Below are 24,272 nucleotides of genomic sequence, written 5' to 3' on the forward strand. Positions count from 1 at the left end.
AATGGTCTCTGCCCTCAAAACCCAAACCACAGTATCTCCTACCAGGCAGAGCACTGGTAACAATTTGTTATCCATTTCATACTTAACCCATTGGACACAAGAAGACAAAATAATTCAAAGATATAACGGGTATCTTGGGGAAAGCTTGGGAAAACCACATCACAAATATACCTTTTTATAATGACATTTACGTAAATTTATATGTATTAGGAACTGTATAAATGTAGACATGTCTTGATACTCTTGGGATACTTAATTGTAGTATTTAAAGAACAATACATTTTTATCACTTGATTTACAATGCATTTAATACAATAAAGTGTCTTGTCAAAATCTGACACATCAAATAGGTATAGGGATTAACACAGTTTAGCCACAGTTAGATCGAGCTGCTTTGAACGAGGAAGGGTCATTTAAACCACAACCTGATTATACTCATCAGCTGACTGTGTAGGTCACCTATCTTACTAAAAAAACCCCCAAAAACACACAAAAAAAAAATAATCACAAGACCTGGATTTAAAAAAAGTAGATGCTTTTCTTTTCTTTTTCTTGTTCTTCACTCAAGTGGACTCCAAGAAACATTGTCAATAGTGTTTATGCACACAAGAATAAGGTCAGTGGCTTATTACAACTCAGTTCTTGAAAAGGAATTTTAAAACATGATTTTCAGGTTTTTCAACTCCTAAAGTAAGGTAAGATTTCAAGTGCTTTGAAGCATATCCACTAAAATTGCAGCAGGAGTCTTCTAAAGATCACAGAGTGTAAAAATATTTAAATGGTTTAGTTCAGAGACTTTAGGACACATACGATAAGAATCTTTAGCAATGTTTTTTTGGGGGGAAAAAAAAAAAAAGCTAGGTAAACCTAGCAAGAACTGAAGCTTGATAACAAAGTACCAAGAAACTGGATGTCTGAACTGGGTTGGGCTAGTCCTGAAATGGTGAGGAGTGGCTGCAGCATTGCTCCTGGTTAGGCTGGTCTCCCATTAAAAGCAAGGCCCTAATCCTAGGATCTGTTCAAAATAAAAGGTTTCATTCATATAATGTACCTTGAACAATCAAGGGTAATATTTTTCAGATGACCATGGAGAGAAACGGGAAAGACATTTTCTATTACTATCGCAAGTCTTCACAAAAACAATAGGGGATATGTTGCAAGACAGAAACCAGGATAAAATAATAGCAGCAACATCATCACTGAAACAGGGAAAAGAAAAATGAAGGAGCACTAACCATTCTGTGCAATTTAGCTACATGAAACAGATTCAGAAAAGAAAAAGGAAGAAATGGACATTAACACTTGACACAAGACAAGATAAGAACTGAAGTCCCCATTCCTTCTTTCAGTTTAAATCCTTTAAATACAGAAAAATTGCAGGAAGAAAGCATGATCTTGTATTTGCTGTAAGTTAGGATACCACAAAGGGATATTTTCTGGAAACATCTGTTCTTTAAGAATCAAAACCAAAACAAAAAAAAACCCCTGCAGTTAAACTTTTCCCAGTTGTTACATCTTCAGACATATTTGTCAATAATTGTTTTCACAATAGTATTTCAAACTTTAATTTTAATTTTTTACATTTTAAATAGAAGAGAATGAAGAAAAGGTGAAGTAGGAGAATGGGTGTAGAGTAATAACAAACAGGTTGGATCCCTATACTTTAACAACACATTAAAAAAAATTATCTAGAGAATGTTTCTTTTCATGAATAATTAAGCAGAAAAACAATATATGCCTTTATGCATAATTATTTGTGAAAACTGCCTTAGATTTTAAGTTGGATGAAAATTCTGAAAGACTTTTGAGAGCCAAGCTTGACTCCTTTCCTTTTAAGCAAATGTTTTGAGGATGGGCTACTTTTAAGTATTCTGAAATGATTGAAATGCCCTGAAAGACCAAAACACAGATACCGCTTCAATGTTTTAGAAGCGAATTGTAAAAATCTTTTTGGTGGAACTATATATCTTTTATTTAAAACACAATAAATTTCAGACTTCAGAATCTGTTTTTAACCTGATTACAAGTATCCTACTGTTTGTAATAAACACATTTATGCTTGCTATACAGGATACCAGAATACAAAGTAATGGATTATCTCCATAGTGGGGGAGTTCACTGCAAGATCAGGAAGGAGTCTTTCTCCCCTCAGGTTTGCAGTACACTTGTAGTAAACGATTATTTCTTTCACAGTCACTTGCCTCTATGTTACAACTAAATTCAGGAAGACCAATTAATATCAACTGCTGAAGGGCATTCCAGATGTAGATGAAGTTAATAATTGAGTACTGGGTGGATTTAAAGGTTGAAATCCATTCTCTCTGGAAACATACTACAAGTTTCTGGCATCACACCTGTCTTTTGACCTCCCTGCCAACTGCTATTTGCAATAGCTGGGGAATGAGGAAGAATATTCTGTGTTTTTTTTCTCCTGTTATAGCATGAGAAATCCATGCAAAGAGAGGAAACTTCAAACTGACAAAGCACAAGGTGGTACAAAATGTACTGATATATCAGGCAAGAATGTTATTGACTTTTTCAACTATTACTTGTCTCAAGAAACCGGAAAGAAGGAGGAACAGAGAACGAAATACAAAACTCAAATGCGAATAAACCAAATGCTTATGCTGTGCAGCTCTGAGAAGAATCAGTTTCTTAACTCTAATACAAACAATACCTAAACTATTTTACAACTCTTGGGAAGCTCCTCAACCATTTCTTTGCCACACAACAGCAAACAAAGAAAAGCTAAAAGAATAAATACATGAATGTTTTCCAAGAGCTAAACTACACTAATCCTCCTCTGAACTCCAGAAATCTTACAAAATTTTTGGAGCCAAACTTGCATGGATTTTAAAAATATTTTTGTGGAAGACAAATGGTCTCTGTCACCCTCTAAAAAGAAAATGAAGTATTTCTCATTTATTTGTACATACGCATTCAGGAGAGTAAGATTATTTTGTTAGAGCGATACAGTTTAGAAAATGGACAAGCTTTTGGGCACACAAGATGTTTTTTGTACCTGATAATAAAACTACAATCTACAAGCCCCACTGTTTTGAGTTTGAGTAGACATGTATTATTCATTCGGGCTACCTAAAACAGGCTGTGGCTACCTGTAGAACAGAGGAGTTAAGCACATTCAGAGGTATGACAGCTCTCTCTTAGGGAGAAAGCTGTGATTTGTCATCTGTGCAACATGGACATTACCATGAAAACAGACCACTTCTGATGTGTGACAAAACCTAATGTGTTTATTCAACCCATGATTTTCTGTATTAACTGTTGTTTTGGTTTTTACTTTCCAGAATGTCCTCTGAAAGAACATTTGTAGACCTCTCTTGAAGATAAGGGCTGAGGGGTTGGAGACAGTGTAATAGAAGAGGAAAAAATACTCTTCCACTGGCACAACCTGCTGCAGTTTCATTGCAAATTGCTTCACACTTCCCACTCAGAACCCTAGTTTAAGTTGTTTGTTGTTGTAAGTGTTGCATTTAACTGTTTAGACTCTTGTTTTCTACATCAGATCTCTGCTCCAGGCAAAATTATTCTTAAAAACTTCAGGAGAAAGAGTTCAATTTAGGTCTCAGGAGTAGCTGAAGGAAGAAATATCATATTTATGCCCTGTTAGAAAAAAAATAAAATTGACGTTGTTTCACTGAGAAATTTATGTACTCCAGACTTTAGGGCAAGGAGTTGAGGCCACCAACACACAGATTTTGTAACACTATGCTACATTTAAGAACAACAAACAAAATGCTTGTGCTGAAATTCTTGTCAGAGAGATTCAAAATCAGTGTGCAGGACATCTTTTTTGCTGGTGGTACAGCCCTGTTTGAGAGATCCAGAAACGTATTTTTAATTTCATTCTCTCTATCTTTTCGGTTCCTTGGAATGTTCCACTTTCAATAGAATAGATCTATACAGTTATCACCTTAGATATTTAGCAAGTGAAGCTAGATTTGTGAAGGCACCCTCATGGAAGTTTTATAAGAAACTTGGAGCCACAAGCACATTTTGAGAAGTCTGACAGACCCCTTCAACAGGCAGAAGCTTTGGGGAGGACCCTGCTCCTAAACTTTGGTGTCTGTATATAGATGTCTACTTCAGAAAACTGGGTGAGCTATGATGTTCAAAATATGACTAGCTGAAATCGGTGATCTCCGTTACTCACAGTAGTATCTAGATCTCCACTGACTATAATGGGACCAAAGATGCATAATTCACAGGGTAGATACCCAAAATTTAGTCTTAGTCTCTCCATCACAACTTCTTGGATAAGTTTTATTTCCTGCTTTATAGAAACTTTTAGCTTTAGATATCTAACACTTTGAGAAATAATGTATTACATCCACAGATAAAATACCTTCTCAATCTTAGAATTTATTACAGAAAATGTGTGCTTGCACTTGCCAGGGCTGCAAGGTGTAAGTGTCCCAGAAAGATGTTGTGGATCACTTTTCCAGTTTCCAGTCACCCTTTGAAGCTAGTTGACAACATTCTCTGCATTTTTTAAGTACACCCTCCAAGTATTGTGAAGGCAGAAGAACAAGTAATACCATATATGTTACATTTTCACAGACAAGTGATTGGAAAATATTAGGGATATTTGAGTGCTGTTAAACACAGTCTGCAGACCCATTACAGAAATTTATGCAATGCACTTAGCATCGTAGACTCTCCATAATCTAAACTTCCAATTTGAAAAGTTTTAACCTTCTTGTAAGTTTTATCCTCAAAGACAGTTTTCTAACCACGCATGAACTAAGTATGTATTCATAGAATATATTCAGTCATTTCAATAGCCCCCATCCTATAGATGCTGCATGCCTATTCTAGAAGTGAAGATACCACACCCCCCCTTTTTTTTTCCTTTTAAGGCGGGGAAACTGAATACTTCCTTTATGTAATTTGAAAAACTAAAATACAGAACACTAACGTATCTTACACGTGCATTTTATCAAGTACTCTATGCTGAAGAAGAAAAGAGAGAAGGAAGAAAAGAGGCAAGAACTGCATTATTCTCTACAGATACGGAATTACCATGCTTTGCATCAATGTTTGCTAGAAAAAAACAAAGTACAATTTGAAATCATTAATATTGAAAAGTCAGTCTTACCTTTTTTATAATTGATGCATATATTTAAATCAATTTCCACTGAACATTTTACTTACCATTCCCACGCCATACTTCAGCCAGATGGCAGCTTCCTTCTCCAGGCTCTTTGCAGAACTCTACTACATCGCGACAGGTTGTTTCTGGTGTAATTGGGACTTCTGTCAAAATCTGTTCATTGTTGCTCAAAAACACAGTTAATATCATCTGAAAGAAAAAAAGAAAGGTAGCAGAATATTAAAAAAAAAGATGAGAATAATGTTATGGGTAAAATTTATAATCCCACTGTAAATGGAAATGTACGCTTATGGTTGGTTACCATGATCCATCAAAGTAGTTTTTGGTTTCTTGTAACTTTGCCAAAGCTTTAGTCCTTTGTGTTGATTTTTTTTGACAGTGCATTGAATTAACAATTTTTTTTAAGAGCTTCAGCTGAAATGGTTTAGTTCTGTCTGAAAAAAAGGCTGGGAGGGAAGGAACAGGTTTTGGCTATGTTAGATGCTTGAAATCATAGCATTTAAATGTTGCAAATAAATACATACTTTGGCAAAGTAACCTGAAGCTTCACAGGTGGGCAACCCTTTGCATGATGGACTTCATTTCTGCAGTTTGCCTGAAGATACAGTTATATTTGGTTGAATTGTAAACCTTTGGTTAAATGGTAAGTTAAAAAAAAAAAAGAAGGAAAAAAGTCACACTTTGCAAGGGATTGCATTTGCTTAGTATACGTGCTAGAGTATAAAACCTCTGAAAAGTCTGTTCTTTCTGTACTATTTTAGCCCCACCCCCGAGCTTGCTATGTTGATCAGACTGTACACGCAGCCTTCCCACAGCCATACTAAGCCTGCTCTCTTCACTCTTAAGTTACAACATCAAAAGACTACTTTCCGTTTGGTAACTGCTCTCAGCTATTCCAGTTGGAAAGCAGCCACAAAACAAAATATCTTTTCTTCCCCTTCCCCCTTAACGACCTTCAAGATGACTTGACATCAGTGAAAACAGAAAGAAGAAAGAGTGGGATGAAATCTATAAAAGGAAAAAGCCTAACACTAAGAGCTACTACTAATCTGGGTCAATGTAAACTTCTGTTAAAATTCCATCCTTCAGCTTAAATAAATATCTGCACAAATATATATATATATATATATCTCCAGAGATACTTCCATCCCTTTTCATGTTAGCAGGTGTAACTTGCTGCAGAGTTAAACACTTGAAAACTTGAAAAATGTGCACATTAACCTAACCCACCTCACCCCCTTGGTCAATATGTTATATGATATGATTTGCTACATTCCCCCTATTAAGGGTCTCCGCCTCATACAGTATTCTCAATGGATTTGTTCTGTAGGCCCTCATGTAATTTACTGCAAAACCTGGAAGCATATAGTTAACAGCTGAGAGGCTTGTAAGAAGGAAAACATAAAAAACATTCCACCAAGAAACAAAGTCCTAAAACAATGATGCTAAAGTGATTAATTTTTTCCTGAGTGAGACTGGTTGAGGACCAATAAAGGTTGTATTCAAAGACAAGTATTCCTATGTTACACTAAATCCTCTGAAAGATACCTGACCCTAAGCTCCTGCTTAAAATTAAACAGATACTTTTAACCATTCTCTCTGCACCTTAATTTCCCATCTGTAGTCACAATACTGTTCTGCAAACTCATGGGGATGGAACAGAGATAACGTGACATTTAAAAGACAATGATACCATAATAATAGATGTCCCTAAAGAATGTGACAGAATTAGTAATTCTGTCTGCAAAGAAAGTCCTTTCAGATCTTTTCAGTAAATAAAATGTGTCATCACGTACTGAACCACAAAGATCAAACCTCATAAATGGAGTTGTGCTTCAATTTGCATAGGCAATTTTTAAAACGTTTATAAAACTTTTATCTGTGGGACATATACATGTACCAGACTGGAAATCTGCATTAACTACAGCTAGATACTGAGCCAGAGCAGTCTATCTACTTTAGAAGTAGACACAATACAAATTCCAAGAAAGCCCAGGCTTCAAGCTCTCAGTCTCCTCATCAGTCCTCCAGGCTATTTAAGTCCATGTTTCCCTCAGCCTGCCAAGTTTGTACACTGTATCCTGAAGTCTTCAAGTAACTACACTTCAACACAAGAAGCAGTCATCCAGGGCTGTAAATATACTAGAATACACTCCTGAGTTTCTCCAACAACAGCATTGAAGGAAGCTATAGTAAAAGCTATAGTAGAAGCTAGGAGGAAGCTATAGGATGCAGCCACAGATAATAATGAAAGTGCATGTAACCACCTACTCTAAATGCCCCACAACATTCTTTTTCCCCTGTAGAAGATTCAGACCTAGTCTCAATATTCAGTAACTGTGGAATCTTTTACAGAATAAATATCTGATTTGGAATCGTGTAGTGGAATTTGACCTCATATTTAAGAAGAAAGAGTCATATATGAATATAAACAATAGGCTTAGAAGAAACCTTAAGAGGTCATCTAATGCAGTCTCTTGGCCTCAGGCAGGCTCAAGTATACCTACATTATTCTGCAGAGACGCTTGTTTAACCTGTTCTGAAAAGCCTTTCATGATGGAAATTCCAGCACTTCCCTGAACCATCCACCCCAGAAATCCAGGATTCCTGTTGCAAGAAGTTTCTTAAAGTCTAGTCAAAACCTTCCTTGCCACTATTTAAACCCACTACTTCTTCTCCTAGCCACAGGGGTGACAGAAAACACTTTCCTTTTTTTTTTTTTTTTTTTTATATGCAGTTAAATTTAAGGAATATGTAAGTAAATTAAGTAAATTGAATTGAACAACACCAGTTTGACAGAGAATTATTAATGCCAGTATTCTAAATACAGTTTCCCCATAACACTTGATAGTAATTTTAAAATAAAACCCAAGCTTCACAAATGTTATGAGAATGCCAAGAAGAGACCCTTTATGATATGACACATTCTGACTCTTTACCATTTGTCTGAAAGACCTGTTACCTTGTTATGAAAGGATAAATAGAACGGCTTAACATGATGTGGTTTTACATGGTTTCAAAGTTTTGATTTTTTATTGCTGTAAAGATAACACTGGCCCAGAAAACTTGTTTCATGTATTCAAGATTATCCGCCTGCATCTGCAGACAGGCTGAAAAAGAAAGAAAAGCCTTGGAGGTGTGAGTTTTCCCACACATCTCAGTTCTCCATAAATTCAGATCTCAACCACTATATAAACTCACAGTCCCCTTTCCAAGACCAGGCCAAAATTTGCTGTACCTCAAGCACACCACTTTCTTCTCTCAGCTCTGACTGCACCAGTACTGTCTCCTCCAAAGCTGGTACTAGACAGCCCAGGGAAAGGTATCTCACTAATGAGGAGGCAAGGTGCTGTAGCCAACTATTGTCATACTACTCCTCAAGCAAACTTGGTTAAGTAAGGGTTTATTTTTAAAAGGTTGTCTGAGTAATACCAAAGGAACTGAAACTCTGCTGTGAAGCAAATGTCCTGAAACATACACAAGAAGACTCAAAATATCGAACATTATGAATATATTGCAATATTAATTAGATTTTCAAGTCAGTGTCATTGCTGTCCCTATTTGTGATGGGGATGGAATAAGAATCAGAGGTATTTCACAGCGACAAAATACAAAGAAACATTTAGCAAGAAATCAGGTCTAGAAGGGTAAGGAAGCTGACATGTTGACAATCTTCAATCACCTCTTTGTGAAAGCCTAGCTATCAATTCAAGTTCCATATGGCTGTAACACAGTCCTTAGTCATGTTTCTCCAATGATGCCCTAGATTTCATAGTCATCATAACACACGGGTACCTACCACTGTGATCTGTAACACAGGCATCTTTGACACCAATCATTTTCTCACTCTCGTGTCTCGGATCTATCGCTAGTTTTCCTGTATAATATGTAAGGCACAGATAGGTTTCCTCCTACCAGCTGGTCCAGCTAATGCTCTCAGAGTTTGGAAACTTGCCTATCAGTTTCCCAACTTTTCACTGGTGTGCCTTTTTTACTCATGATGCCTATCACAGCAAAAATAATTCTTCATTCCTATGGCTTTGACCATGTTGCCTTTCTGTATCAGTCCTGATAAGCACAATTCATTGGTCTTCACTTCCCCATTGTGATGTGGAATCTTCTTCTCTATCATTTTTCACTCCGTATCAAGAAATCGATGACAAACTCATAATTTACACCAGTTTCTACACTCCATGCGCTAAACAGGTGTTTTTATGCTTTCTTCTGTGTTGATCATGCCTTATATGCACCTTATTTTCCTTGAAGACCCTCCTTTGCTGTTCTGGATACAAAACATATCAGACACAAGTAAGCTGTCAATATGCTGAAAAGTGTTGCCAATCAGGCTGATAAATATTGTCTACTTAGACTTCTCTGACTGTCCAGTTCATCTCTTACTTCATCCCAAACCAAAATTCCAAGAGCTGTGTAACAGAGGTGCATTCATAACTTGTCTACCACAACAGAGATCCCACAAGGCCACAACTAAATGCCTTACATGCTACTATACAGAAACAATCTTTCAAATGAGTCTGATGTCCTTCCTTCTATATGAGCTTGTTCAGGCTGTGCTAGAAACCACCTTGACTTCCCTACTTGAGTTTTGCAACTTCAGCTGCATTCCCCCACTACAATGCAATTACTTATAATTGAAATAAAACTAGACCACCGCCATAAAAACATTAGATGGCAGCCAATGTAGCACCTTGTTTCTTGGTTAAGAAGTAGCCTAGAAAGCTAAAACTTCCAACAGCTGAAATGAAGTCTTTTCCTCACCATTCTTCTACAACTTTACTGAAAAAATAAAACTTTTTTGACCTTCAGCTAATATCCTGAATTAAAAAGAACTGGTATACATTTAATTAGATACTCTTTAACAGTAATTTTTGTGGAGACAAGAAATATATCTTACTTAACTATTATCTTATGCTACTAAGACCTGAAACACTTGGGCTTGAGAAGAAATAAATTGTACACCTACACCTCCATTGCCTTATGACCAAGTTATTTTACTAACTCGGACAGCTGATACAATAAATATTGTAAATACAGTAACACAGTCCATATAAGCACATATCTCCTGACACCCTACTTGCAGAGAATTGAATTATTTAAGCTATCAGAAAGGAATCAGGCAAGCAGTATTTCAGGACATGCTGAAACACTAGTATTTAAAACAAGTTCGAGATTATTTTCTTATAGTATTATATTCAACTAGAGAAAGAAAAATAGTGAGTTCTGGGGATGAAGGTGGGAAATTACTCAGCTGGCTTTTTACTTTACCTATAACTGGTTTTTAATTAAACACCATGTTTCCACTCAAAACCAGGGTTCCTGGCAAAAATTGATCAGATGATCGTTACTTTTCCTGCATATAACCTATTTTATGTCCATAACAACAAAGTAGTTTAGAAAAATCACATCCATGAAAGATTAGAAGCAAGATCATTCAAGCAGTGAACAAAAGGTTAAGAAAAAAACACATCACAAGAAAATGAAAACCATGATTTTTTCCCTTTGTGATATCCATTGCTCTCATTACCCAAATCTAGATATAGGAATACCTAACTGATATTAAAGATACAGTGGATAATAGATCTTTTTGTGTTTATAACTTCTGCCAATTTAAGAATTATCAAGCATATGATTGTGAGTTAAGACTATACTGGGTATTTAATATGGCTAAATTCACACACTGATGTTTAGTCTTACTAGATTTTGCCCTGCCGCCTTTTTTTAAACCAGCCTAGAATTTTCATTGTGTAAAGGTAAGAAACCACAAAAACCAAAAAGAGTCTTCCAGCAGAAGAGTGATCAGACGTTTCAAATATATGAAATGTTAATTATTAGAAGGATGACACACAATGAACTTAAAAGTACAAAACACATTTCTGATAGAAATGCCAACTTCGTTCCTCTGTTTCACGGGAACTGGAAGGCATTATCTTCTCACCATGCATCTTCTCCTAATAAAGAGTTCCAAAACATATCCATTCATGATCTTGTGCTTTGCCATTTCAGAGCACTTAGTGGTGCCCACAACTTCAAGTCCAGAACAATCAGCAAAGAAAAGACTTCTTCACAGTAGAGAGCTTGACATCTCCCAAGAAGTTTTAACAACTTTCATCCTTGATTTTGCTGACTTGGGAGTCCCAGGAGCTTGTTATATTTAAGATGCTACTAAAATAGAGTTTTAACTGAAATGTCCAAAACGGTATCTTACTGAAATGTCAAAGCCCCATCAATCAAATATGAACTTTGATTAAGAACGATGTTTTCAGTTACCAGAAGAGTTACAGAATGAGATGCAAGCAAAATGTGAAGAGGTGAAAAATCATCCCTTTGGTGATGACACATACTAATATGCACAATTCTGCATGTAGAATGGTCAGAGAAAAAGGTTACAAATTATCAATGATCTCATGTAAGTTTGCTTGCCTGGATTCATGCCATGACATAAATATTACATCAGCTACAGCTGTAGAAATTCTAGTTGTGTATTTCAAGCACTAAAGCAGAATTTTAACTTTATTTGCAGTATGAACACTAACCGTTTTAAGATTTTTAGACTTAATTAGGTGAAGCTTTAAGCAATTACATTTTAAAAGAAACCAGACTATGAAATTATAGCCACAAAACTGTTTTAATTAAAGCCATCTAAAGATACGTTCTTGACTCAAGTCATGAGTATTTCTTTATTCTGTTGAGATTTCAGATCATCCCAAATAAATCTCTGATGTTGATTACTATGTGTAAACCCCAGAAAAACAGTAATAAGATTAAACCATTTCATTTCTCTGTAGTAAAAAAACATTTAAAATCCAGCTAGTAAACAAGTTAGTCACCAGCATGCCTTGTTTCAATAATTATTTACCTTCACAATGAAGCTGTTAATTTTAAAAATAGATCTGTTGAAGAATTTCTTGCAGTATGTTTACAAGTCTTAAAGAGCATCAAGACATACAGCAAATTTATTACTGATTACTGTGTTTTTCATCAGAAGATTTCTTTCCTTTACTGTCTTTTCCCCTTCCCCATATACCGGGTGAGAAATAACTGCGTTCAATTTCCGTATTTCTGAACACATTTCCTTACATCCTCCCCACATCCAAGCTGTACAAACTTTGAGTCCAGGCCAAAATTTAAAGCCCAATGATGCCTTTTGACTGTATTAGTACAATTCACAAATATAGTGCAACCAACAGACTTCAGTTTGCAAAGAATACAAAAATGAGTAAAGTTTTCTGCTAAAATGCAGACTTGTGAAACCAATAGCATGTTTCCTACTACACTTTCAAATTTGAAGCCAACTGCCTCCATATGGTCTGCAAAAGAATTCACAAAATTGAGAGCAAGTCTCAGACACTAAAAATATATAGCATTCAGCTGTGGGCTACAAACAAACATTAAAACCATAAATTTCACTATTGATAAGCATTTATAAGGTTACTCAAAAATACAAACAGGATAATATTATTCTTGGATAACATTTGTGATTTTGATCAAATCTGAAAATTTGATGTTGCTTAAATGTACTTTATACTAATCTCACAAAAGCATTTTTTGCATAAACTCGTAGACTAGTCACATTAATTTGTCATTTTGCAATCACTGAAAGAAAAATTGATCCATCTTGAGATCCACCTTCATTAGGCTCTGCACAAGACAACTTGGCTACAGAAAACATAACCAGGAGAAAAAAAAAACCAAACAGTCTTGTCAGACAATAGTTGTACTAACAGACTTAGTGACGGGGTATAAAATGACTTCTCTTGCTAGAGCAGAGGAATCACTTTAATAAAAAAAAAAACCACCCTCCTCTTAAAGAAATGTGGAAGCACAGCATTAAAAGAAATTCTTAAACAAGATTTCCCTACATTTTTATAAGGCCTACATGTATGCAGTGGCTCAAAGAAAAGACAAAAACCACAAACATTTCCTCTCAAGACTTTCAGGACTGTTGCCTTTGCCCTCTCAGTAAATGAGCTTTCATTTACAGCAGGTGTTCAACAGGATTCAAACTATTTCAAAAACCTACACTTACTTGATATTTATTTACTGAAGGGATACATATGACACTTTCTTGCTCTTTGCTACTGGAAGAAAAAAAGCTACAGCATTAATTGTGGATCTGGAATTTGTAGCCTCTTACTCTTTCAGCGGCAGGCTTTTTGTAGGGCAGAGAAATAAGCCAGTATTTTTGCTACAGGAAGGAAACTGCAACTATCATCACATATTTAAATACGTTCAACATATCTATTGAGCAACACAGATCCACAGATTATTAAATGAAAGGTATTGTAGTAGTTAATTGAAAGACTTCCAGAAATCTAGGAACACAATACCTAATGAAAACAATAGTAACTAAAAGTTCACTTGTGTAAACACAAGCAACCCACAGACTTGCATGGGTGTTCTACAGGCTGTGAGAAGCAAGATGTGAGTAGGGCCAAAAAAGTAACTGTCCTAACAAACATTAAGTTTCTAGCATCTGCCTAAGACTGAAGAGCAACACAATCATTTAGACGTTATAACCCTCTATCAGATTTTATACTACACTTTGTTATATTAGAAGTCACAGTCAATCCATGGTACTAAACCACTGCCAGCTCTCCAGACATTATCTTTATAGAAGCTGTTTGTTGTTTGTCACAACATTGGAATGCCTTCCTTTAGATTCAGATGGTTCTGTTAAAAGCAAGCAGGAGCTGAGATTTGGATAAATTAATTTAAAAGATGGGAGGTAAACTTGTGGCTACAGAAGGGAAAATGGGTATAGCTGAGAAGGGACAAGTTAAAAGAATAAAAGAGGTTGCATTACAAATAAAACTATTAATTTAAATGGAAATCTGTCCAAGTGCAATATTTAACATCATTAGCTAAAGCAACACAGCCTGAAGTTAGAGAAATCTGTAAAACATGCCTCTTGTGATGTTTTCTAGTGGAAAATGTAATTTGGCACTTGCTACAGAATGAGTTCAACATCCCTGCATCGTAATATCTGTTGGCTTGATTCCTAAATTGCTACATCTGGAGAAACAGCAAGAGATCCTGTTGTTGCTCCTTGATGCAAATATTTCTACCAAAGGGCTGTCAAGACACTAGTTACCATGTAAGAGAGTTTAGAACGCAGGGATAATTCTAGGTACACCGACAAGTTCTTGCGGAACATGTTTCTCCATTAGACAACAGACATTACAAATTAAGAGATTTTTATCCTTTCCAGAATAAGCTTTGAAATTTTGTTTTGTTACACTGTTTAAAAGACTGTCAGCCATACACATTATCTTTGATGATATACACAACTATTATTAAAAGGTGGAAGTTGGAGACTCTTCTTGAAAGACTCTCTGCTCTAATCAGTCGATGCCGGATTTCCTAACCTCCTTACAAGGTTCATGACAACTCAGTACCTAACAGTTAAGCATTCTCACCTTGCAAATTAGTATTCTGATTTGTTATAGGACTATTGCAAATGAGTCTTTGCTGTCTATCAAGAACAGAAGACTGATCTTCAAGCAGCTCTGAAGAAGTCAGTCTTCTGACACTTGCTGGCTTCATTAAGGATACCCTTTTTTATCTTTTAGAATATTTTTTCAGTGAATCTTAGGATGACAAACTTCATCTAGTACTGCCTGCCTAAATTCAATGAGATTTATGTAAAGCACCTTGAAAAACAATAAAAATCAGCAGGCACATCAATTTGGTGTTATTATTTAATGAAAGAAGGAAAAGAAATTGCTAATCTATTTAAGAAACTAGCAAATACCCCTGCTATAACTAAATATTTTAGTAGCTGTTTAACCCTATTAATATGATAATTCCTTAAACAATAGATTCTTGAGAAACTCTTTTTAGAAAACTGAAGCAGACACTGCATTTCCAAATGCATGGAACACTCGTAATACATGGGAAAAGTCAAAAGTTCAGGGGACAGAAAGATTCCAGATCAAAATAATAGCTACATTGGTGCAGTCATCTTTCCTGAAGTCCTTTTGTCCATAAAGTCTGACAGCTCTATTTTGATAAAATATAAACATGATGTCCACATTTCTGCTATTATTCACATTTTCAACCCAGGGCCCTCCAAGCCAAATGGTTCAAAGTTAAGTGGGGAACTCCAGACAAGGGTCAGATGAGGCCCCATAGCCCCCAAGGAAAAGAAGGGAGGAATCACTGTGGCATTACAACCACATCTGATCATACAAGATCACAAACAGAGCTTTGTGCTAACGTTCAGAGGTCTAAATATCTGTCAAGGTAACCAGCATGTCATACATCAAATGCATGACAAGCTTGAAACAACAGTCCTAAAACATTAACTGCCCATTTCATTTCAACAGCTGATGAGATATGAATGTTAAAAAATACTATTAAATATTTTACTTTCCAAATCATTACAGAAGACATGTTGCTGAAGAACAATGCAACTGTAGTGCTGCAAAATTTGCAGTAAACTCAGGTGAACTAACAGTAAATTAAAAACAAAACTAAATGAATCTAAGATGACTCAGCTTCAGAGACCATTTTATTACATAACAATCTCAGCTTTCCAGTCATAGAAAAAAAATAAGTCACATTCACCAAAAGTAAAGGCTTAAAAAACCCCAAACAAACCACCAAACCCAAAAAACCACACACCATACACACACAAAACCCTCTAAAACCCCAAACCTTACAAAACAGGATACTCCCAAAAAACCTCAAAAACCAGATGACAGATAACAAAAAAATTGAGTATTTCACTTCTTTTGAGTGGGGGATATGGGGAGAAGTCCTGCTCAAGGTTTTTGCGTATTGGGATTAGCAATACTGTAATTTACTTTGAAAGAAAGCTCATTCTGATAACACAAGGCAAAGCTGAAGAGCAGGGTTAAGCATGAGGTTTTGTGTTAATTTTCCTGAAAGACAACTTAATCTGCAGAATCCACATGCAACAAAAATGTCCCACAAAATCTGTATCACAGAACTGAGTGTTCTCAAATTATTAAAAATATTTTGGCCAAGGCTAAGGAAAGGGAGGTGCTGATGTTTCTACAGTCTTGTGTTCGACCTTGTCAACAGCTACAGCAAAGTCATCCAACATCCACTGAATTCCAGAAAAGCCTGACCTACCTACTGCACTGAAAATAACCTCATCAAAAAAGTACAGAATACAAACACAGACATTTGTGTCTTTTCATTTACAACTTCTCAACAAAACACAAAAAACAACAAAAAGGCAAACCCACAAAACAAAAACAACCAATTAACATAATATTTTTACTAAAGACATTGTGCTTTTTGTCAATTAATAAAGGTGATTTGCAGCACTGAACATCACCTTTTCATTTTACAAACAAGGAACAACTTTTATGAAATCTACTGGACACACATCCGTATGTAATGTTGCAACTGGAATCAGAACTACTCTTTCATTTTCAATAGAGTGAAAGAAGACGGGACTGCCACAGCTTTCTCCCACTGAGCGGAAAGTATTAACAAAGTACTGATTGTTTAGTGCATTGCTTCAATCTTAGATGTAATGTTATCTGGCTTGGCAAAAATATAGAAAGTAAAAAGTGAATACATCCTTTGGGATTCAACAGGCAGTCTGCAGGGTTTTCCTTCCATCTGAGAGGAAATTGCACATAATAGAAAATAACTCTTTCCAGTGCATTTCTTTAGTTTTTAAATGGCAGATTTTAAAATTAAAAGCTGTTCTGTTTTACTCTCAGATCTCCACCTTGGCCAAATCAAAACCAACAACAAATAATAATTTTAAAAATCAAATTACTTATGCAAAGTAAAATTAAAAATTTCAGACATTTGTATACAGAAGAAACCCATATAAGGCAATAATCTCTGATCTTCAAGTGAAAATCCCGTACACGCGCACTCTAACCCATCATAAGGATACACCGTTTGGTTTTACAAAAAGAAATCCCAAAATGCTTAATTTTACAGCAAATAAACAAAAAGCAATGTAATCCCACCTTCTTTTTTATAATTCTGTCCCTTGTCCAGTTTTTAGAGTTAAGTCCAGCCTTTTCTGGTAGCCAAGATTTCTCTTTTGATGTTTTTATAATATTCTGAAGAACCATCCTTAAAATATTCTTCATGTGGACAGTTGTAGATAGCAGTGAATATAAAAATATTGTGTAGAGCTAAAACCTAAGAACAGTTTCTGTGCAACAACTACAGTGAAAAAACTACTTAAATGGAGTATTTTTGGTCTACTGGCATATGAATTCAAGCAGTAATGACGGGCAGTGATAAGATGTTCTAAAGAAACAAGACAGGCCACAGTTCTGACAGGAACAAGATAGGCTAGATCAAGTTTCACCTAATTAGGCAAGGTTGCAGTAAGGGAGTTCTGCTACCCTTTCATTGTGCAATAGCAATCTTTGTTTGCTACTATAATAATGACAAACAGTAAGTATCCATCTTAAATAAATTTACAGATAAGGCTCTGACTGTCTCAAAAGAGACAGAAGTGATTTTCCTGTTGAAGGGGGCAGTGACATGAGCAGAAGTTTCAAGAGCAAATGATCCTAACAACTATCAAAAGACATTTCCATGACATATTTTCTTAAATCAAGAAGATGTTTGAAAAAGACAAACCAGCTTAAAAACAAAAAAACCAGCAACAACAAATCCACCATGTATTTATGCCTAAAAATACTATAGTTGAGGCACTACTCCATTCTTGGCAAAGTCTGTCTTCTTGCTGGATGTAATTCAAGCAGCAGAGAATATAAAACGGTAAACTATGTTTCTGATTGCCTCTTCATGTCAAGGGACAGCTAATGTTTATCATCATTCCTGTCAACATGATACAGGATCCAGAGTGGGGAACAGAGAGATGGCACCAACAGTGCATTTAGCTCTTACTCTACGCTTGCAGGAGCAAAGCCTATATCCTCCAGCCTGATCCATTCCCTTAATAGAGAAAATGGAGAGAAAGAGTGAGCAAGTGACCAAAGGTACAGGTAAAAAGAAAGAAAAAAGAAAAACAAACAAAAAAAAAATCCAAACCATACTATGAAAGATCAACAGAACCCATCTTTCTTAAAATAGAGCTATGAGCTACATTTTCTGTGTAGCACCTTACATGTTAACTGCAGGAAGGGAAAAGTAGGGGGTTCTCAACTTAATTTACAAGCTGCAGAATTGTTACATTACCCTTCCCTAAAAGCAGCAGCAGAGAAGGAAGAGCTACTAAGATACCGTATTAAGCCTGCTTCAACATTCAGAAATAGTACTGTCCTCCCTTAATGCATTTTGTCAGCAACAAAAACATTCTGATCCCATGCAGTATTCCTTCCTCCTCAGCAAGCATGTATCACATTGAGAGGTTTATGGAAAATATAATTGGTAGAATCATTTCAGGCTCATAAAATGCTGCAATTTAAAAAGATTAACCTATTAGCAACTGAGAACATTTTAAATAAATGAGAAACTGGAGGATATTTCTTAAAAGGGAAGGGTTGTTTTGCTTTTGAAAGGATGGAAAAAATCTAATCTGGTTGTTCTCCAAAACCAGATTGTATCTTTATCTGCCAGAAAAACAAACTGTATCACATGAATAAATATTTGATAGGAAAAGCTGGGCTTATATTAACACATCTTGTGCCACTCTTTGAACTATGGCTACTGGCTGAATTCTTCTAAACAAACCCCTAAAACTTATAAAAGCCTTACTCGCAATAGAAAGGCATGACATACACATTCAGACCAGGAGTATGCAGGAGGGTCCAAAACTAAAGCGTGCCATCCCTACTGGATAATTGGGTCCTTTCAAGAGAAGAATATGAACTAGAATAAACATATATGTCACTGAACTTCCCTTTTATCCTGTCATCCTCCCTTCTGAAATAACTGAAAACACCTGTGTGTAGTTTGTTAAATCAGATAAATAATAAAACCAATACAAGCACAGTGTAGCCCCTTACTTTCTCGCATATAGTCCATAGATGTATTGTCTCCATATTGAGTATCTGATTCAGTGCAGTTATTTGGCTGCCTGATTTATAACTGTTACTGTTAGGTGGGTAAATATAAATCTAGGATATACATAAAGAGATAAGGATACCACAACCTCTGGTTGCTTAATATATTACCAGCCTCAAAATCCTAAATTAAAGAAACAAGGGGATTTTCCTCCCAAAAACATAAAGAGGTTTTGAATGTTCTAAATGAAAGAGGTAAGGTACATGCAGTATTTCATAGACATAAGTTATGATCCTATATTAAATGTAAAAAACATTTAAGATCAAAGAGGGCTTGCCCTGTGTGACAAAGCTCACATTCAGCAAACCTATAGATCTGCAGACTATGTAAATAACTCAGTAGGAAAGTAAATGCAGTCTACGATTCTACTAAAGCATTTTAACATAAAGACGCTCATGACCTCTGAAAACCACACGGAATGATGTAGGAAAAAGAATGTGAAGTAAAAATGAAAGTGTAATTCCCTAAAATGTACATAACTTTACATCAAGTATCTACACAAAATGGAAAAATTACTTAACATAAAGCTACAGATTAAAATAGGTGGATGTGAGCAACTAAGAATACACAGAGAAGTAATGGACAAGTATAAAGAAAAGCAAGAGTTCAGAAGGAATAAAATACAACACCGCATGCAGGATATCACTAACTTTAAATTAAGGCTTATTTGTTTTAATAACTTTTGTTCCACTTTGCCACCCTATCTTGCCCTGTCACTATTTTCACTTCTTTCCTCCTGCTGTATGTTATGTTGTAAATGACTAACATGCAAATGTATAATTTATTTATTTTGAACATGCTGAAGTACAAATGTGCACCATTGCAAAGAGGCCCTCTAAGATAAGCTTTTCCACATTCGTGGAAAATTAATTTAAATGGACACCTTAAGATTACTTCCGGATGAAAATTAACTTGTTATAATTTGCACACCGAATGGAGTACAAAAAACCAGCTTGTTTGCTTTCTGTACATTCTCTTTCAGTTTCTCCAGTAGGATCAATCAAAAATCCATGGATCATACTGGGAAAAGTAAAAACAAAAAACCACCCATCAAATTTTTCACAGGTCACTGTAAATTAGTAATACTTAATGAGACAGATACCTAGGTTTACTTATCACTTCCACCTTAATGGTCCACTGACAACTAAGTTTTCTTAAATCTATTTTATTGAGGTAAAAAAGTGATGCTCCATTAAACTGTAACAACTGTACGCTCAGTAACCTACGTAGAGTATGATTCATGGTGACCGTGTTTCCTTTTTCCAATCAAAGGATAAAGAAAATAAAAGTGAAAAAGATTTTGATTTAAACATGTCAAATACACACATTCAAAACAGAAATTGTGTTTAGCATGCTCTTTTGCAGGGGGGTGGGGGGCGGGGCTGGGATGTACAGAAGGGATTTTACGAACTGCTGTCCAAATGATGTTAGAAACACAGTAGCATCCCTAAGTCCCCAGCATATCAGACTGTTTATTCCAGTATGACTACAGATGCTAATAATCAAAAACATACACAGCTACACAACAACATCCACATTTTTGCGTTCTTTCACATATTTGAAGACATCTTTTCTCACAAGAAAACTGCAGTACTTAAGAAGGATGACTGAATGACTGGTCACCACTTCAGGTGGGGAAAGGAAGACAAAAGGTTTATGAAGAAATTCAGACACAATCAGAACGCTCTCATCCCTGAGCACTGGAAGAAAAGAGGCTGTCGAGACGTCACTGCTTGAAAAATCTCTATATCATCTGTGAGACAGTAAGAAAAAGCTGACCAAAAGCTTTTTCCTGCTTCTGAAAAGCTACAGGCAAGTACATGCACACTCCAGAACAAGCTTTCTTGTAATTTTGTGCCAAGCCTTCTCAGTTCTTCAGAACTCAGAGACCAAACTGAGCATTTTTGGTAGCTTCAGATGACGGGGGGAAGGGAGCAGCAGTAAATGGGGCTAATCCAGTAATGTGCTGAAGACTCAGATCACAAAGATTTGTTAGGCTGAATTTATAAAACACCCAGAAACACAAAAATACCATATCAGAAACACTGTATAGTAAATCCTCTGATTTATCATGTCTTTTATGTCCCTTAAAGTGTTTCTTCAGACTATAATTTTGTACCATAAATACAAAAAAATCCACTATAAGAAGGACATCAAAGTAGTTTAAAGGTTGGTAAATGTGCAAGTGAATCAAATTTGAAAGTTCTTTATGTTTAGCTAAAAATAAGCAAAAGCACAGTAGTTGATACATAAATTAAATTATTCTAGTGTGAGTTGAATTCAAAATCACACTAGGGTAAACAGAGCAGTTTATAATTCAGAGTTTAAACTGATTTAAACCTCCTTCACCATCTTACCTCCTATCAGTGCTACAAAAAACAAATACTACAGCTCTCCACCCTCTGGCAAAAAAAAAAAAAAAAAGGTGCAGTCAGGAATTTGGCAGGGGGGAAGATTGCAAGTAGGAGACTTGAAACAGATTTGTTTCAATGTAAAGCTTGGATTTTTATAGCATATTCCCATATCCAACAAGCTTTTGCTGAAGTGGTGATAAATGACAATAAAATGGTAAATGCACTGCACTGTTAATACACCAAGAAGCTGTTCAGAAAAAGAACTGAAAAGATTTCCAACTGACATGGGCTAGAATAGACACCAATCCATGTGATACGGTTTTAAAATAATTGCATTGATACTGACATGATTTAAAAGGTAAAGGAGGTCAACCATTACAAATCTTTTTTCCACTATTAGAACTACATGATTCAGAGACTTGCAGCTAAAATCTTCTGAAATTTAGATAATCTGGGACAATAAAGCAGTACGTAAGGAAATTAAGCATCAGGCATGCTGAGACATTCAGAGCTGCACGCAGAGATGAAGCTGCATACAGAGATAAGTTTCATAGTTTATTTTTATAAGACACTTTCAAGAATTCAGTGATCTCCCAAAGTGTACATGCAATCCAATTGTTCGGAGCCTGAATAGTAATTAACCCATTTGTTAGCCTGCAGAATTATCCAAAATTTCAATTGCAAGAACTTGCTGTTTTTAAATACACAGCAGGACAATCTAACCACCTCCCTGTTGATGTATCAGAATAGCAACTTCAAACACTAAGAACCCTGTTTGACTATTTCTAAGCATATATTTGACTAAGCTAAGTATCTAACACACCCATGTTATCTTAAATTATCTTACAGGATTTGTAAGAAATGGCTGTCGGATCATAGATGCTAGTACTTTCTCAGATGCCCAAATAATAAGTTAGCTAAGCTGTCAGTATGTAACTTAAGAGTTTCAGGCAAGTAACCACTAGTTGAACTGTTTAAACTTAGAGATACTAGTTTCCTATGCTGCCCACATCATCACACAGTACGCTCTGGCTATCACATCCTGTTCTCTACAAAATGCTAACAGCCTGCCAACCATTTTACAGACATCAATTATATCATAACGATGTAAAAATATCCTCTCCTTATTCTATATCTTTTCCAAGGAAGTGATTGAGATTTATTAAAGACACATTATGACCATGTTCTGAATTTAAGTAATTTGAAAACCCCTATCTTTGGCTAGATGGGATAGATTTGGGTCAGGTTTTGACCAACACACTGGTTAAGATTTTACAAGATAGCCAGATACACTTTCTGAAGCCTGTAGTAGTAAGCATGGGAGGAGGAGATATAAAAAAAGAGGTTGAACTATGCTGAAAGTAGCAGAAGTATGTTGAAAGTATCACCTTCAGAACAGGAGTACGAATGCCAACAGGTGCAGCACTGTCTTGAATCATAAATTAGACAAATTGCATTAGGAAACAGGATTAGAAAAGGATTTTCTCATGCAAACATGCATTCAATGTACGTCTCCACAACTTAAACTGTACCTGTTACTCTAAACTAAGACTTAACCTAGCTTCTATGAGAAATTAAAAAAAAATATTTATATGCACTTAAGCCTGTACTTAATGGCTATGGTAAACTTTGCTCGTCTCAAACCAATGTATTTCTTTCCCTTTAAACATCAGAGAGCAATGCAGGCAAACTTTTCTCCACATATTAACAATGCAGCCCTGTCTACTGCTTTTTTCATTTAATACTGTAACTCTCAACAATTCTCAGCTATTCACTTTAGTAGGTCTGGACAGATACATTCTGGTTTTTCGAAGAGTGAGGTTTGCTGGTCTTGAAGCATTAAAAATTGGCTCCCAGGAGAGCAGAACACAGAATTAATTCAGATGCTAGTCAAGGAATGCACTGTGCTTATGTGCATGGGGTCAACCCATGGGATTTGGGACTGGGGAAATTCTCCTAGATTAGCCCAGCAGAGACCTTGAGCACTGCACTGTTTTCTTGTTTTGATTTCAGAGAGCAGGGATGTTACTCTTCTTTGCCACTTGGGACATGGATTACATACTGAAGTCATCTGGGTATATCTCACTGTATTTGTTCACCACCATGGAGTTGTTTCAGGCTGAAAAATCTGAACAACCTAAACTGATAAAACTGATTACATTCTTCCTGCAATCTACGCATTTCTGCCCTTTCTTGTGCTGGTTCCAGTGCTTATCTGACCCTGCACCGAGTTGGTTTCAGTGTGCTCAGCTGGCAGAAAAGTATCCTGGAGGGGAAAAAAAAAAAAAAAAAAAAGGGCAAAAAAAAAAAGCAAACAACTTCCTGCTGAGTTCGCATACTGAAACAGCTCAGCACAGAATCAAATAAATACCAGAGCCAATACAAGAGAGGGAGACAGGACTACAGCAGCCCCTGCAGTTATATCAATCTCACCTACACAAAACTGAAGCCTCAGTTTCCCCCATTCTCAATTTATAAACAATAGTTTAGTCATGTGAAAGCTGAAATCCTTTTGTCAAATTTAGACATAGGGATACATAAACACAGTGTTTGCAACATACGCAAATTCAGATTAGACTGCTTCCTGCTGAAGTTAGAATTCCTTAAATAAAATAATTTTATAGCTATAGTCTCCTCACATAAATAGAACTCTGCTGCTAAGCAAAGCAATGAATTGGAAACTAAAAAATCTTAATTGTACTTCCACTACTGAAGAACTAGGCTAAACTACACTGTGAATCTTAAGAGGATAAGGAAATAATGGGCAGAAATCAGAAGGAATGCAATACTGC

At 35.9% G+C, this 24,272-nt stretch overlaps 1 protein-coding gene across 5 annotated transcripts in view; it reads right to left on the bottom strand.

Annotated features, from left to right (window-relative positions):
* The window catches only part of PPP1R13B (protein phosphatase 1 regulatory subunit 13B), a 70,047-nt gene that overhangs the window by 38,857 nt on the left and 6,918 nt on the right, over positions 1 to 24,272 (bottom strand). For 2 of the 5 annotated variants that reach the window (XM_074868896.1, XM_074868895.1), the window contains exons 1-2: positions 17,110 to 17,265; positions 5,176 to 5,323 (exon numbers count right to left, since the gene is read on the bottom strand). In XM_074868896.1, the coding sequence (XP_074724997.1) occupies positions 5,176 to 5,323; positions 17,110 to 17,235 (274 nt within the window). In that variant the 5' untranslated portion in view covers positions 17,236 to 17,265. Of the gene's footprint in view, positions 1 to 5,175; positions 5,324 to 17,109; positions 17,266 to 24,272 lie in introns of those variants that run through there. The other 3 variants (XM_074868899.1, XM_074868898.1, XM_074868897.1) reach the window with 2 other exon arrangements.

The sequence above is a fragment of the Strix uralensis genome, chromosome 4, assembly GCF_047716275.1.
Source record: "Strix uralensis isolate ZFMK-TIS-50842 chromosome 4, bStrUra1, whole genome shotgun sequence".
NCBI classification, from domain to species: domain Eukaryota; kingdom Metazoa; phylum Chordata; class Aves; order Strigiformes; family Strigidae; genus Strix; species Strix uralensis.